The sequence below is a fragment of the Camelus bactrianus genome, chromosome 20, assembly GCF_048773025.1.
Source record: "Camelus bactrianus isolate YW-2024 breed Bactrian camel chromosome 20, ASM4877302v1, whole genome shotgun sequence".
Taxonomy (NCBI): domain Eukaryota; kingdom Metazoa; phylum Chordata; class Mammalia; order Artiodactyla; family Camelidae; genus Camelus; species Camelus bactrianus.
Window position 1 is genome coordinate 21,810,894 of NC_133558.1, and position 16,712 is coordinate 21,827,605.

The 16,712-nt window shown below is 55.9% G+C and overlaps 1 protein-coding gene across 1 annotated transcript in view; it reads right to left on the reverse strand.

Annotated features, from left to right (window-relative positions):
* GRM4 (glutamate metabotropic receptor 4) overlaps positions 1-16,712 on the reverse strand; it is a 93,313-nt gene that overhangs the window by 11,031 nt on the left and 65,570 nt on the right. The window contains exons 5-8 of the mRNA XM_010949063.3: positions 15,702-15,842; positions 5,730-5,930; positions 5,389-5,525; positions 1,505-2,440 (exon numbers count right to left, since the gene is read on the reverse strand). Coding sequence (XP_010947365.2) covers positions 1,505-2,440; positions 5,389-5,525; positions 5,730-5,930; positions 15,702-15,842 — 1,415 coding nt within the window. The remainder of the gene's footprint in view (positions 1-1,504; positions 2,441-5,388; positions 5,526-5,729; positions 5,931-15,701; positions 15,843-16,712) is intronic.

Sequence of the window (16,712 nt, forward strand, 5' to 3'; positions counted from 1 at the left end):
GGAATTCCTGATCTCCGCCTCCCGTAGGCTCCTCTGTCATCTCCCCCGCTGAATGCACAGACCCTCCTTCCTTCCCGTCACTCACACCAACAACCGTGGAGTCATCCTTGACTCTCCTCTGCACCTCTTACCCTACAAGCACTCCATCAGAAATCCAGCCAGCCCCACCTCCAGACACAGCCGAATCCCCTGCTGCTCACCACTGCTGCTGCTGGTGACCTCCTGTCAGGATCACTTAGAGTAACCTCCGCCCTGGCCATCCCACTCCAAGATCTCCCCCTCCTCAGGGCTCTACTCGGCAGCCAGAGGGATCCTTTAAACCCACATCACAACACATCCCTCACTGCTCAGAACCCCACCAGGGCTCCCTTCTCACTCGCAGTAAAAGCCAACATCCTTCCCACAGCCTCTGGATCCTGTGCCATCTGCTCTGCTCTGGGTCTCTTCTGGCCTCGTCCCTACCACTTACCCCGAGACTCCTCAGCTCCCACCTCCTTACAGTGGGTAAACTGCTTTTATACCCCTCACACTGTGTGATTGTTGCAACACGTGTAAGAACCGTAGGGGAAGGATCATGGCCCCAAACTACTGATGAAGAAACTGAGGCAGAGAGGCCAGCTAGCCTGTCCAGGATCCTACAGTTAGACACAGAGATGGGGTCCTTGGAGCCCCGATTCTCCCTGTCTCTGGCCTCTGACTTCAGTGACTCGCAATCCTTCAAGATAACCTCTGCCCTACTGCCCAGAACCCAGGCAGTGCTGGGGCTGTAATGTGGGTAGAGGCCCTTGGGGTGAGCCTAGACCCTTAGGTCAGGCCGACAGGATGGCCCAAGAGAGCCAGCAGGAGGCGGCCCCTTGGCAGCTCCAGCCAGTGGAGGGAGGGCCCTCAGTTGACATCACCAGGCCCCTGGCTCATGGGCTTCAGGGCAGCTTGGGGCTGGGGAGAGAGGAAGTGAGTACCCGATATACCACCCACCTCAGGGACCCATGGGGATCCTGTGTGAGGGCAGAGAGGAGGGCAGACAGAGGAGGAAGAAGAGAGGAGTAGACAGAAAGGAAGAGGGACTGAGTAGGGAGAGAGGTCAGGGAGAGTCTAGAAGAGAATGAAGGACGAAAGAAGGGGCAGCGCCCCAGGCTGACAGGGAGGAGCGAGGAAGTTGGGAAGGAGAAAGCAAGGAGAAAAAGATGGGGTGAGGAAGGCAGGGATGGAGAGACAGGAAAGAGAGAGGAGAGGGAGAGAGAGAGAGAGGCAGGAAGGGAGCCGAAAGGAGAGAGACGGGGGCAGAGAGAGAAAAGGTTGACAGGGCAGCAGAAGAGAAAGGGAGGGAGAGAGGAGAGAAACCCAGAACCTGGAAAAACACAGAGACAGGGAGGGAAGGCAGAATGAGGCATGAAAGAAGGCATTTCTGGAGCCACGTGAGAGCCAGCCAGCCCCAGGAGGCTGTCTCTTGCCCACTGCCCTCACCCCACCCCGCCCCGCCCCGCCCCCGGCCCCGGCCACTCACCTTGTCAGCTGACTGCGAGGTGCCAAAGAAGATGGGGATGAAAGCGAGCCAGACAATACAGGTGGTGTACATGGTGAAGCCAATGGGCTTGGCCTCGTTGAAGGTCTCGGGCACGCCGCGCGTCTTGATGGCATACACGGTGCACGTGACCATAAGCAGCATGCTGTAGCCCAGCAGGCAGATGAGCGACAGGTCCGAGATGTCGCACTTGAGCACGCCCCTGGCGAAGCGGGGGTCGAGAGTCCGCTGGTCCTGGAAGTCCACCACTGAGTGGGAGGGGTCCACCACAAACCACACACAGATTCCCAGCAGCTGCAGGGAGATGAGGCTGAAGGTGATGGCTAGCTGCGAGGCGGGGCTGATGAAGCGAGGGGCGCTGACCGACCGCTTGCCCTGCTCGAAGATGCGGTAGATGCGGTTGGTCTTGGTGAGCAGGGCTGCATAGCTGATGCTCATGCCAAGCCCCAGGAAGATCCGGCGCAGGGAGCAGGTACCCAGGTCAGGCTCAGCGATCATGAGGAAAGTGGTGGCGTAGCACAGGAAGATGCCTGCCAGCAGCACATAGCTCAGCTCGCGGCCCGAGGCCTTGACAATGGGCGTGTCGTTGTAGCGCACAAAGGTGATCACCACGAAGAGCGTGGCGGCGATGCCCACCACGGCCAGGAAGAGGGGCAGCACGGCCCAAGGCGAGTCCCACTCAAGCTTGATGATGGGGATGGGCTGGCAGCCTGTGCGGTTCTCTGTGGGCCGCATGTCGTAGGGACACGTCTTGCAGGTGTAGCGGTCCACCTGGTACTGGTACCCCGTGCAGGGCTCGCAGTGCCAGCAGCAGGGCATGCCCTTCACTGTCTTCTTCCGCTCGCCTGGCTGGCAGGGCAGGCTGCAGATGGAGCGGGGCAGCTGCTGCCCGCTCCCCGGCCAGCGCATCCGCTCTATCTGGCAACGACAGTGCAGAGGAGCAGGCCTCAGGTCAGGCTGCTTAGTGCCCTGGACCGCCCTACTGGCTGGCACCCTGGAGTCTCACACCTGGATCACCCAGTTGGACGGCTAAGACCCAGTTCCCCGGGCCCCACCTGGATCAGCTGAATCCAACAGCTGCATTTCAATAAGGCTCCCTGGCATGATTCAGACCCAGCTGACCAATCGGGAATCCTGCTCAAGGGTCAGATGGAGAAACTGAGCCCAGAGACCAGCAGTGACAACCTAGAGTCACATGGCAGAGCAGGGAGAACCCGGGAGTCCTGACTCCCAGCCCGTAAGGCCTTGCTACTCACAGTGGTCCCCAGACCGGCAGCATCAGCATCACACAGGAGTTTCTTGGAAATGTACATTTTTGGCCCACCCCAGACCCACTGACTCAGAATCTGGGTTTGCACAAGACCCTGTGGGTGATTCACGTGCATGCTCGAGTGGGAGACGTGCCACCCACCGGGCCTCCTCTGGGTGGCAAAGGGAGTTGGATTCAGCAGGGAACAATGAACAATGGTTTAGAGGACACTTAACATGTGACCAGGGGTTAGCGTTTCTTTACATATTGCTCTAAATGAGTGCTAGTCACTGCTGTATGTCTCTGAAGACACAATCACTGCGAGCAAAGGAGCCCCGGAAGCTGGCACACCCTACTGAACGTGGGTCACAAAGTTCTGGAAAGTGAGTGAGAGCCCCAAAGAGTTCCAGGCATTGGGAAAAGGGAATCTGACTACACTCTAGAGCCGCGCTGTTCTAAATAAAGTGGCTCTTGTAATAAGAGATTATGCTTAGACTGGTAAGCCCTTTGTGCCAGGAGCTCACTCCTGGAGAAGGAATAACCAGTTGGTTCGGGGCCGAGGGGAGGGTTTTGGAGCTGAGGAAAAGGCTGAGTGAGGTGGGATGAGGTGGACAGGGTGGGGAACCCAAAGACGGCCTCACAGTAGGTGGAGAGAAAACCTTAAGGAGCAGGTGTGTCCTGTGGCTCTGGGCACGTCAGGGTTGTGTGGTCCCCTAGAGGCCAAGGAGCACTGCAGTGACCAGGGCCACCCACCGTCCTGCAGGAACAACAGGGCGGGACAATCCCTGGCACCAGAGCTGTGACACTGCAAGAGGAGAAAGGGAGACAGAGGGTGACAGTCGGTGTTCTGGAAAAATCTGTGGCTCCAGTAGAAAAAGCAGTAAATGAAGTCCAATCCTGGGATCACAGCTCTGTTGCTAGCTGGCTGTGTGCCCTTGAGCAGACACCACAACCTCTCTGGGCCTTTGTTTTCCCACCTGATCCAAAGACAGCAGATAAGAGGCCACTGTGCCCTCTGTGACTTATTGTGGCTTCCACTTGGAAGCCCTCTATATTTCACTGAAACAGCCCCAGGAGGGCAGGGGCTTTGAATCACTTCCCTGCTGCATCTTCAGCCTCCAGCTCAGGGCTGGCCCACAGTGAGGCTGGTGAACCTCTGTAGAATGTAGTAAGAAGCTATGAGGTCCAGGCACCAGCATGAGGCCGCCTCAATTTCACACCCTGGAGGAAGACAGTGCAGGCAGGGGAGGGCCCCCAGCACAGCATAAACTGAGAGCTCAGGATAGAGTGGGGAAGGTGTGGTGGTCCAGGACCAGCCCCACCTCACCTCCTCCTGCCCCTCAGCTCCATGGTAGGGGAGGGATCTTGTATTACTGGGGAGGGGACTACTGCCACCCCCACACCCCCTGAGTCTTGCCTTCACTTATCACACCTGTAGAATGGGTTAATAACAGTGTCTGCCCCAGAGGGCTGTCATCCTCACAGTAAGGTCACACGCTTAGAACAGTAGCTCTCCACAGCAGGTGCTCAGTAAGGATTAGCTGCTGCTGCTGGTAAATCGAGTCACTGCCCGCCCTGTCCCACCTTCCACCCGCTGCACCAGAATGAGATGTGCCTCTTTTTGGGTTCTGTCCCACACAGCTCCCGCCTGCCCTGTTCTGTCTGTCTGTCTCCGCTCAGCAACCCGACGAGCATCACTATGGGAACGGGCTCTGTCCCTGCCGTGTTGTGTGGCCTTTGGAACGTCCCTCGGGCTGGGTTTTCTGAGATATTTTCTCTGACTTAGAATATTGTCAGGGATAAATGAGATCATAGGCAGAAAGTGCTTTGAAGAGCTCCAGGGGCTTGCTGCTGGAAGAGATCATTACAAGAGGGGACAGCAGGGACGTGACACAACTCCCCCAGAATCTGGGCCTCCTGAGCCTGTTTGGTCCACCTAGATCACACTGTGCCCACCCCAAGCATGGCTCACCCTTCTCCTGGTGAGGTAGAGACCAGTCCACAGGCCCCTCCTCAGGGGATGAACTACAGGTCCTTTCTCTCCAAAAACATGGCTTTATTCACAGCTGGTGGCAATGAGGACCTGGAGTGGGGGGAGCCACCAAGTCCCTGAGACAGCCGTGAGCTGGGAAAGTGTGGCCAGGTGGACCCAGGGGAAGTCCCCTCATGACACCCAAAAAATGATGGCCTTCCAGTGTGGTTTGATGGCACTGGGGATGTAACTCTCAAACAGCCCCCTACCTACCACCAGAAATCTCACGATTTGACTGTGCTCTTTGCCTTAAGAGATCATCCTTCTTTGTCCAGACGCACCCCTGCGCCTCCTCACTTTTCTTCCCTACACCCTCCAAGACCTCGAGCCCCTACACTCCGGTGTGAACTCATCTGTCCACAGTTCTTGTCCCACAAAAGGGCAGCAGGCAGGGAGGCCACAGGCCAAGGGTAAGGGCAGGGGCAGGAAGGGCAGCAGAAACCCAGCTGCCCTGTTCCTCCATTTTAGGGTTGGGGGGGCTTGAGGGCCCTCTGAGGTCTGGGGTAGGGCATGGAAGGAAGGGGAGGACCTCTCTCCACCCCCATCCCTCCAGGGCCCCTCCCTGCCCTGCTGCCAGGCGCTTACTCTGAGGTGCAGGTGGTCAGTCCAGGAGCCAATGACCTTGTACTCGGCAGAGCCATTGCGCAGCTGGTACTGGTAGATGTCATAGCGCCCTGGTGCGTCTCCATTCTCATTGAAGGTCACTGGGTTCCCCGCGATGCCTGTGGGGCCAGTGGGGGTGACACACTCAGTTTCTTTGTTGAGCCTTCGCACAGAGGCAGGGAGGACCAGGAGCCCGGGGCAGAGACACCTCCGCATGGAATATCTTAGGAAGTTTCACCCCTCGGAAGCATCTGAAGAGACACCCCCAACTCCCACCCTATGGAGTCCCCAGGGTTGGGTGGTGCCCTGCACTGTGCCCCCACCTGAGAAGTTGACGCTGCGGATGTACTTGAGCAGCTGGGTGCCGTCCACGGGGTCCATGCGTGGGCAGAGCCCCACACGGCCTGGACACAGGTCCCGGTGCATGGCGTGCAGGGCATGGCCCATGGCGTACACCGCGTCAATCACAAACTGCACCTTCCCCTCCTGCTCGTATGCAGAGTCCTGCCCAATGCGCTCTCGGTCTGCAACCAAAGACTCAGAGTGGGGGCACTCGTGAGGTCTGCCATCCTCACAGACAAGTGATAGGAACCCCAGCATCCCCCTGAGGCCCAGCAAGCCCATCTGTGCACACCACAGATCTCTGGACTCCATCACCCCAGGGTATGGTCTTGGGGAGGCACCAGAGGGGGATGGTTCTGAAAGGTCCACTGCCCTTACCACTGCACCACTAGACCCTGCACCCAAGGCTCCAGAACAACCAGGGCAGGCCCCCTTGTCACTGTCACCCTTGGAAGGCAGTGAGTCAGGGGTCTCCTTTTGGCTGTGGTGCCCCCCCCCACCCCCAAGCCTGGCCTGGACTAATACGGGAGCAGCTGGCCCTCACACAGGCTGGGATATCGCCAGGGCAGGAACTGTGTTTGTCGATAAGGCAGCGGGGCCCTACAGCAGCTCATGCATGGGGAGCCACTCCAACCAGGGGACGCTGCCCCACCACAGGGTACAGGTGGAGAAACCGAGGCCCAGAGAGGGTGAGAGATTGGCTGCAGTTCTCTTGGGATTCAGGTCCTAGGCCACCTGATGACCTCAGTGGCTTCCAGATGCCCCAGACACCAGAACTCACCGTCATCCTCAACCACTCTTCCCCATGTCAGTGATCCCCCACTAGCCAGGGATGGTGAGCTTTGCAAAATGGGGAACCCACCCCACACACTCCACCGCCTTCTCACTGTAAACAGCAGTGGCTCCCCAGGGCACCATGGCCTTGGAGCTCTGGCCTCCCATCCTCACCCCTTGGGCTCTGGGCCCTGTGCAAACTCATTGGCTGCCTGAAGCCTCGATGTCCTCTGGGGAAAAAGGAGGTCATAACCCTGCCTCAAAAGAAGTGCCATGAGGCTTAAGTGAAATGAGGTGCAGGAAACACTTGGCACAGAGTGGGTGACTAAGCCACATTACTACTGTGCTTAAGTGGTCAGACCAGACAGATGGTTTCAAAGGTGGGCTAAAGAGGTCCCTGGGCCGGAGCAGGTCAGGAAGTCTTTCTGGAGGAGGAGCTCCTGGCCTGGGCCCTGGGTAATCATGATAATGAAGAAGGATTGCTAACGTATGTAGAACATCTACTCTGTGCCAAGCACTGTTCTAAGCTCTTTAAGGGTATTAACTCATTGAATTCTCACAACAATGCTGTGAGGTGAGTAATTATCCCCATTACAGAGATGAAAAAGGATGAGGCACAGAAAAGCTCACTGGCATTCTAGGACCATGCAGAGCTGGATTGGACCAGATGCTTCAGCTCCCAGTCTGTGCACTACACCACGCCTGAGAGATTGTAAGAGCCGGATTGCAGGGGGAGGGCAGAAAAGTGGGAGGAGAGGTCAGGAAGGGGCAGGGGCTCTGAGGTGAGGACATGGGGGCAGGAGGATGGCAGAGGTGAGGAAGGGAGAGGATGGGCAGAGTGCTAGGGAAGTCCAGCTTCCCCTCCCAAGGGCACACAGCATGCAGCCTCCTCCCTCAAGGCCAGGGCAATGAAATACACACACACACACACACACACACACACACACACACTGGTGCCTCCCTGCTAGAAGGCCAGTTCTACACCTTACAGAGGTAATTCCCCAGCAGCCAGCAGGGTGAGTGGCTGCACCCACGTCCAGCCCCATAGGCCACTGGCCTGGGCCTCCGGTGTCTCATGTGGGGCCAGGTTGAGGCTCCAGGGATCCACAGATCACTCCTAGGTTCCTGCATTTTTAGCAGTGAATGGTCACTGTCCCCGCTGCCCAGGGCTCTCACAAAGCTGGTGGCACATCTCATATCCCTTGGCCACCAAGACTCCATGACTAAGGTCAGAACCTGGCTCCAGTATCCCAACCTCAGGGTCAGAGATCAAAGGTCCCAGTACTCAGACTGGATGGTTTAGGGGCAGATGTCCAGGTGGCTCTGGGGGCACTGTTGAGTCCAGAAAGAACCCACAGCTTCTATGGTGCAGTCTCAGGGCTGGAGACAGGGTGGTCTTCAAGGCTGCCCACCCAGCTCTCTCGGCAGTCAGCTCAGCCCCTGGCTACCCACTACTATCATTGCGTTGCATTCGCACAAGACAGTCTGAGCTGGAACCCCAGCTCCACCACGTACTCTAGCTGTGACCTTGGACCTGCCACCTCAGCTCTCAGGCTTCAGCTTCCTCATCTACAAAATGAGGGTGATAATGGTACTTACCTCACAGGGTCAGGATACTGTCCCTAGAAGGATTAATGGGTTAATATTCACAATGGGTCATAAAGAAAGGGCTGGTGCTGGCCAGGTGCTACAGAAGTTTGTTAAACACAAGGGCACAAAGGTGGGAGCTCTGGGAGGGCAGAGCTCTGTTCATGGGCAAAGCTATCTCTAGACTACGGCACAGAGATAGGCCAACAGGAGATGCAAGTTCTCCAGCTGTAGCAGCCCGCCCTCTTGTCCAAGGCTTCTGATCACAGGTTGTGAGAGCTAGGAGAGAAGCACAAGGGATAATCTTGCAAGGTGACAGTGTTGGCTGGGGCAGCATCGTCTGGAAAGCCCCAGCCCTGGACCCCACCCCCACCCCCAGCCCCTGGGTCCTGCCCTCTGCATCCCGAAGACCATAAAACACTGCTCCACTCCCCTGCAGCTCCCATCACACCCTCATTTCATATGGATGAGAGGCTGAATTATTAACCAGGATGAAGGGGGAGGCTGCAGTCACTGCAGAGAGGAGGCAGTTCTCTCTCAAGGCCAAGGACACACTGGGCCAAGGGACCTTGGCCACACCACCCCAGCTGAGCTGCCCTTGGCCCCTCCTTTCCCTGTCTTCTCAGGGGTCCCTCCTCAGTGGGTCAGGCTGAAGCATCCATTCCTGGACTACTCAGGTCCAGGACCAAGTCCACCTCCACCTCTGCCTGGGGAGGCTCCCATGGGAAGGGCTCTGGGGTCCTGTGGATTGTCAGTGGCCCTTCAGTGCTGCCCCTCCAGGACCTCCCACCTAGAGTTGTTAAGGTGCCAGCCATGGACTTCCAGAGGCTTCCCAACGCATTTTCACGGCCTTGACTTTTGTCTCAAATCTGGCCCCAATTACAAATGAGAAAATGGGAGCAGTGAGGTGATGGGCAAAGGGCCTTTGTTTGCGAGTGAGTGGCAGGCCTGAGCATGCCCCCTACACACACACACACCCCTCAAACTCCAAGGGCCCTTCCCCTGAGCCCCACAGGAAGCAACAAAGGACAGAGCCTAAGTGTACTCACTTTAGGGGAGAGGGGCAGGAATCACAAACACAAACTGAAGAAGGTCCTGAAGGTCAGAAGATGTGCCCATAACCATTTGCTGAATGATATGCACCATTTGCTGCATATCCTTCAGCAAATAACCCTGCGGCATGGCTGGCATTTCCTCCTCTCCAAGCATCGGAGAGGTAGGCTGGACTGGCCCCCTCACAGAGGAGGTAACTGAGAGCTGCCCGTGGTCGAGTGATGTATGCAGTCTTGCAGGAGTCCTGGCGCCTGGCAGGCACTCACACACACCTGGGGAATGGCCTGCCTGGTAAGCACCAAAGCTAGGATTTGAACCTGGATCTCTCTGGTTCCAAAAGAGTTTCTACCACCCTGAACTGTCCCTCCCCTTCTTCTCCCTCCATCCAGCCCCTGACCTGCCTCCTTCCCCCTTCTCTGGGGCTCAGGTCCTGCCCCAGTTGTCTGGCCAGGCCTAACCAGGAGCTAAGGATGCCTGTCTGCAGGGCTACAGGAGAGAGGTGGCCATGGAGGAAAGCGGGGGTCAGAAAAATCCCCTCTATGAGTGGGCGGGACCCCCAGGCCCAGGCAGGGGAACTGCAGTTCTGGGAGGATAGGAGACACACTTCTGAGAGCTCCTGGAGGAGATAAATTCCAGACTTATGGCAGCGATGACAGCAGCAACAGTTTGAGGATGTCCTAATTGTGTCCCGGGGCACACCGAGCCCGAGATGCGCTTGGCTCTGCCACGGGTGACAGCCAGCCGAGCGAGGAACCACCCGGGAGAGGATTTTCTCCATCAAAACCCCGTAGCTGTGGTTACTACGGTGACTGCAGCCTTTGTCTGCAGGTTGTAAATTGTAATTGAAATGAGTTTTCAAGGTTGAAATAATCAGAGTTCCTCCTCCTCTCCCCCCTCACCTCTCCACAGCCCACCCGGCCCCACCACCATCCTCTGGAGTTCTGTGCTCACGTACACAGGCACACATACACTCCCCGACATCAAGGTGCACAAAGTCAACCACTTAGACACATGTATTTTCACATCTACCATAAAGAGTAGCAACCCACAAGCCTGCGTGCATGTATAAACAGCTCTCTACCTGTATGCATGTTCCAACATATCTGAACACAGGTGCATACATAAACACACACTATGTACACAGCTACACAGTCATCATGACACTCATACAAGCATGTGGTCACTCAGATTTACTGTCAGGCCGAGAAGCCCCACGAGCACGTCCTGACAAGGATTTGGGTGCAAGTGTTTGACCTGGGAAGTGATGGCTGGAAACACTAGGAGGGGGTAAGGAGGTGAGATGGGGAAGGGAGAGCAGTAACGCCAGGTGTGGGGCCCAAGCTCGTGGGGGACTCCAGAAAACTGTATAGCGTACGACTCAGGGTCATCCCATCCGAGGGGACAAATACCCCAGCTCCTGCCAGTCTTAGGCTGAAGGCTGCCCCCCGGCGGGAATTAACTCCACTGGCTGAGACAGGGCTGGTGAGGCCCTCGCGGGGTCTGCACTCGCAGGTTCAGGTCCACACAAGGAATCTGGCACAGGTGTCTGTGCACAACACACATCTACACACATCTAAACTTGCATTTACATACAAATATGCAAACATACACACTGATTTTCATCCCTTGGGCAAACTCCCAGGGAGTAGTATAAGAGGGTCCCTGGATCCCCGCAGGGAGAGCCATCTGGTACACAGCTCTGCCACAGACCAGCTATAGGACCCAGGTGAAGTAAAATCTATATCCCTCAGATGGAAACCCAGGGAAATAGTATCCACTGAGAGGCCACTGAGACGATTCGAGGAGGCACAGACGTAGAACACACGGCATCATACCTTGTACATAGCGCTCTATAAGCCTCAGCTTTCCTCTCCTCCCTAACACTCCTCCGTGGCATAATGCCCCACCCCCAGAGACCTCCAATCCAGCCTTAGGCCACTGCTCCATCCTGTCTGCAGCCTGGCACGTGCTGGTTAGCCTTGCCCCCCACAAGATGAGTGGGGTGCCCACCCCACAGAAAGGGGCCTGATATACAGATGGGGGGAGGAGCTGCCACCTGCGCCTGCTGGCCATGCCCCCTCTTTCCTGACTCTGCCTGTGGTTGAGAACTTCTCCCCGTCACCTCCCTGGAACACACAGGTCCTGCTCCTGAGGTCAGGCTCTGCTGCCCCAGGACCTGCTGGCATCCCTCAGAGTCACATGGCAGGCTCCCCTTCCTCATCTAGAATCGCACCCTCCTTCTTCAGCCCCCCACCATCGTTTCTGCCGGCCCTTCCCCTTGAATTTTCAACCCATCAAGTCATCTGCTTTTCAATTGGGGAACCTCTAAACAACTCAGCCTGGTCTCTGCCATCTCTAAGTCTGTTTCCCCAAACTTGGTCTCAGCTCTCTGCCAACTCCCGTCTCTGGGAACGCTGCCAGCCCTGGGGTCTTGGTGGGTTACTGGCTGGGGCTGATAAGGGATCACTACCTCAGGGGCAGGAAGGTGAATTGACTCACCCAGCAGGGTGGGCTCCTGTCTTTCTGGCTCCAGGAGCTCTGCAGTGGTACAGCCCAGGGTTCCCCAACCCTGAGCCAGCCTCAGGCCCCTTTTGAAGGAAAACAACTCTGTCCCAGGATGACCCCAGGATGAATATGACCCCAGGATGAAAATACAATCATCAGAAGCTGAAGTCCTGATGGTGACAGTGACTTCCAACTGCAAATGATCACAGTAGCAGAGAAGTTGTCTTTGCAATTAGTAAAGACCACTTGCTGATGAAAATGCAAAGTTCAAGAATTGTCATGGAACTCCTGGATCTCTAAGAGACTGACCACAAGAATGTGTCTCCAGATGTCCACAGACCCCAGTTTGAGAAACACGACATGGGTGTCAGGGTCAGATGGGAGCAGCTTGAAAGCCCCCGCTCAGCCTCTCACTGGCCTGCTGAGTTACTTAGCATCTCTGAGCTCCCATCCCCTCGTCTGTGAAATGAGGTGGGCTCCTGGGACCACTAGAGAAGGTTGATCGCTGTAGCAGAGGCCATGCTTGGCACCTGCACAGGACAGCTTGCCCCGCACTGGTTCTGAGGCCTACACCCCTCAGCCCTGGAGCCTGGGCATAGCCCTCCCAGACCGGGTCAGACTGCGGCCAGGGGTGAAGGGGAGGCAGCTCTGGGGGCTGAAGTCACAGCTGGCCCGCCACGTGGATGTCTCCTCTCCCCCATCACCCAACCAGGCTCCCTCCCCTTCCAGCAGCATCTGGTTTTCCCTCTGCTGAATCTTTGCTGTCAACAGAGAAATATGCTCCAATTTCTCCCATTTAAACAAATAAAAACCTTCTATTGACCCCACTTCTCCTCTAGCTAGCATCCCTCTTTCTCCGTTTCTGAGCAAACCTCAGAAGAGTTGTCCCTACTCACCATCATCAATTTCTCTCCAACATCTTCCTCCTGCCCAACTCCAGCCTGGGTTTTGCACCCACCTCTCCCAGGATTCTCCATATGGCTAGGCCTGACCCTCCCACCCTCCTATCTCAGTGCACAGCCAAGAACCTTGGATTCATTCTTGATTTTCTGCCATCTTTGTTTCACCTCAAATCCATCAGCAAATTCTGCAGAAGGTATACATTTCTCACCATCTCCATGGCCACCACCTGCTCCGGGGTCTCATCACTTCCCACCTGGACTACAGCACTGCCTCCTAACTGGTCTTCTGCTCTGTCCTTGCCCCCATCTCCGCTTCAGGAAGCAGCCAGAGTGAGTCCATTACAACATAAATCTGATCACATTAATCTTTTCTAAACCCTGCAATAGCTTTGTCTCATTCTGCATTAAAAGACTAAATCCTTACAAACTGCCTGCAAGGCCCACACGATCTGTGCCACTCCACCCCAACTCACTGACCTTAGCTTCTACCTGTTGCTCTATCTGCTTCAACTGCATGGGCCTCCTCACTGCTCTCCAAACCTGCCAGGCCTGAGCCGACCTCAGGGCCTTTGCACATGCTGTGCCCTCTGCCTGGCACACTCTTTCCCAGTCACCTTCCCAGTAAGGACTTCTGACCTCCTGAATTAAAAGTGCACCATCCATAGTCTCCCAGCACTCTCAGTTTCTCTCCAAGAGGCCTCCTGGATCTGTCTCACAATCAGGTGCTCTCTGGAGGCCCACGGCTCTGACTGCTGAGACCACGCCATCATATACCGCCTCGTCTGTGAGGCCATATTGTCTCCCACCTGCAGGAGAAGCTTCCCAGGGCAGGTCTATCCCCCTCACAGAGCATAGCACAGGGCTGGGCACACAGACAGCTTCTTAGTAAATGCAGTTGAATAAGTAAGAACCAGCATTGAGGGGAAAGGCTCAGGATCCCTCTGGCCACCATATGGCTTGTGGTTTAAGCAAATGTGAGATCCTCTAATGAGTGGCATGGCCTGGCACATAGGTAATCTCAAATGTTGGTCTTCCTTCCTTTCCCTAGGGGAACTCCTTATATTCCTTTAGGAATGTGGAGGTGGGAAGAGCCTTCTAAGCCAAGCAGGAATAGCAGGAGGGCCCCAGGATTAAGACATCCCTGGAGCCAGATGGCCAGAGTTCAAATCCCAACTCTGCTATGTACTACCTGTATGACCTTAGGCAAGTCTTTAACCTCTCTGTGCCTCAGTTTCCTCATCTATAAAATGAGTTGCTATGAAGATTAAATGCAAAGCACTAGAACAGAGCTTGACAAGTAATAAATGCTATATAAATATCAGCTGTTATTATTATTGTTGTTATTACTGTTAGCACAGGCTGGGTGATCGGCATCTCCCCACACATCCCCAGCTGCCATGCTGCTATCCTCACTCTCAGAGCTCCCAGCCCCGGGAGCAGCAGGCAGTAAATTTCTCCTACCTCCTCGTAAACCAGGCCTTCCTCCGCTCAGCCGTCACCTGGCTGGCAGTGCTGTCAGAAAGACGGATGCCACATCTGCCTTGTTTACAGCTTTAATTCCCAAGCCCTGCTCCGTGGGCTCCCAGGGAGGGGGCCAGGAGAGGAGGAGGGAGGAGGGCATTCCCTCCCACAGGCCTTGACAGCTGCAGAGACATCCAGCTCAGTGACTCCTGTCTCGCTCAGGTGTGGGGCAATGCATGGGCCATCTACGAGTGCTTCCTGCAGAACACCTCCACGCCTCCTCTGGGAAACCGTGAGAGAGGCAGCTCTGCTGGGGATGGGGCCCTGGGGGAATGGGAGTGGGCAGTATGATTCCTATTTTACAGATGAGGAAACTGAGGCCTCCAGAGGTGAAATGATCTGCCCGAGGTCACACAGTTAGGAAGTAACCATTTGGGTACCCACCCACTTCTTGCCACCTCAAGACACACCAGCCCAATCTCCCACTGCCAGTATCTGCCGCTCTCCTGAGACATGCAGTTGGGTAATTTAGCAGCCCAAGTCTGGAAGAATGGGAGGCCAGCATCTTCCCTGCAACACGTCCCTGCAGCCAGTTCAGTGACCCCTTGCTCATCAAGGCCTCTGCCCGAGCTGCACCAACCAGTCCAGGAGGATATAAGAGGGAATGCACCATCCTTGCATGGGCACCGCTCAGGCTGAGGGGTACCCAGGGCCCTCTCAATGTCCCTGAGGCCAGGTCCTGCTGCAGAGCCACCACACCACAAGCACACAAGGACTCACACCCACATGTATCAAAGGTGAACACACCAAGATGGCTACTATGGGGGGCTGAGGGCCTAGAGCTCAGAGCTGGGTCCAAATCCTGCTCTACCACCTTCCATCTGTGGGAACTCAGGTCCTTTTTCTTACCTTCCCTGAGCCTCCGTTTTCCAGCCTGTAAAACAGACCCATTGTCCCATCTTCCCGTGGCTCATTCCCTGTTCTTTTCAGGACTCTGCTCAAATGTCACCTTTCCTAGAGGCCATCCTCTCTTATAGATTTTGTTTGTTTTGACTGCACATTTTCCTTCTGATATAATCCATAGTTTACTTATTTATCTTGTTTATTGTCTGTCCCCCCTATTAGGATAAAAACTCCAAGAGATTTTTGATTCTTTCATTCATTGCTATATCCACGGTGCTTAGAACAAGGGCCAGGCACTGAGAATCAAACTGGTGTCTGTTGAGTGACTGAGGGAATCCCAAGTGGTTAGAAATGGTGTCTGTAAAGTGCTCAGACTGGTGAACATCATAAACCACAGAGCGGCTGGGGTCACTTCCCTGAGGGACATCCAGATGAAGCCCAAGGCGGCCACAGGCAGAAGGAAGCCTCTGCCAGACCCAGGAGCCCCTTCCCCCACTCAGCAGCATCACCCTAAGCCCACCCACAGGCAAGGCCCTGGTGTCAGACCACGATTCAGCCCTGGCCCTGCCCCTTTGGGCCCCCAATTCCACACCCAGGTGCCACCGCCTAGGCCCCTGGACAGTCCGGCTCCTGCAATAATGTCCCATAGACCCCCTCTACCCAGGGTTCTCAGACTCCCCCCACACACACAGTCCCACCCCTTCAGGGCCCATCCTGGCCCCGCCCCCTGAGGCTCAGCCCCAGGCCCCGCCCCGTGCTCATGCTCACTGGTGCACTTTTTGACGTGGCTGCCCTTCTTGAGTGCGTGGCGGCTCAGCTTGCAATGAAAGTTGTCTTCCCAGAACTCAGCAAACCAGATGTTGCGCCGGTTGTTATCCAGCGTGCGGCTGGAGAAGTAGCGGTCGAAGCCTGATAGGGAACCAGGATGTCAGGACCTCGGCCTCCCTTCCCCGCCCACTCCCAGCCCTTCCCTCTGCTTCCCGCAGCCTTACAGGGCCCAGGCAGAGGCAGGGCTGAGGGAAGAAGGCATTCTCTGATCCCGGGACCAGCTGGACAAAATTAAACGTGGAGCATTTCATTTCCTTCATAGAGAAAAGACCTGTATTAAGTTCCAGGGGGAGCATGTGTAATCTCACAACTGCTGCCTTTATGGAAGTGAAGCACAGGAAAAGGATATTTCTCCTGCTTTTTAACCACCAAAATGATAATATGGGGCGTCTTTGAGGAGCCACCTGGGCGTCCTGAGAGTAGAGCAGAGAGGCTAGTCAGGGGCAGGGGCGCCCAAGCCTGGGAGCACCTGAGCTCTCTGGTTCTGAAGAGATCGGACCAGAGAGTGCAGGGAGTGATCCAGGTCACACAACAAGATGGGGACCCGGATCTTCTCCGTTCAAGTCCAGAACCTCCCCATCACTGACAGAGGCAGCCTCCTCCTTCAAATGCTCCAAGGAACTAAGCAACTCTGCTCTAAGCCCAGAAACACCTGCCCTAGGTGGGCAGGCTGGTGGTGAATCACGCCTTCTGTCTCCTCTCAGGGCCCCTCTGCATCATGACTGTTCTGTGAAAGGTGCACAGTTGACTGAGCTGCTGGGGATGGGCCTGACGGCCTGAAAGTTCAATGGGGCCACACCAATCAGTGAGCTTCCTGTCTACGGCAGGGTCCAGTGGAGGCTCAGTGACCACCTGTCGGAGCTGTAAGGGAGGTGCTGGCACTGGTGGGGGACTGGCCTAAAGTCGAGTGTCAACCTTGACACTGCTGACACTGGGCCTGATCATTCTTTG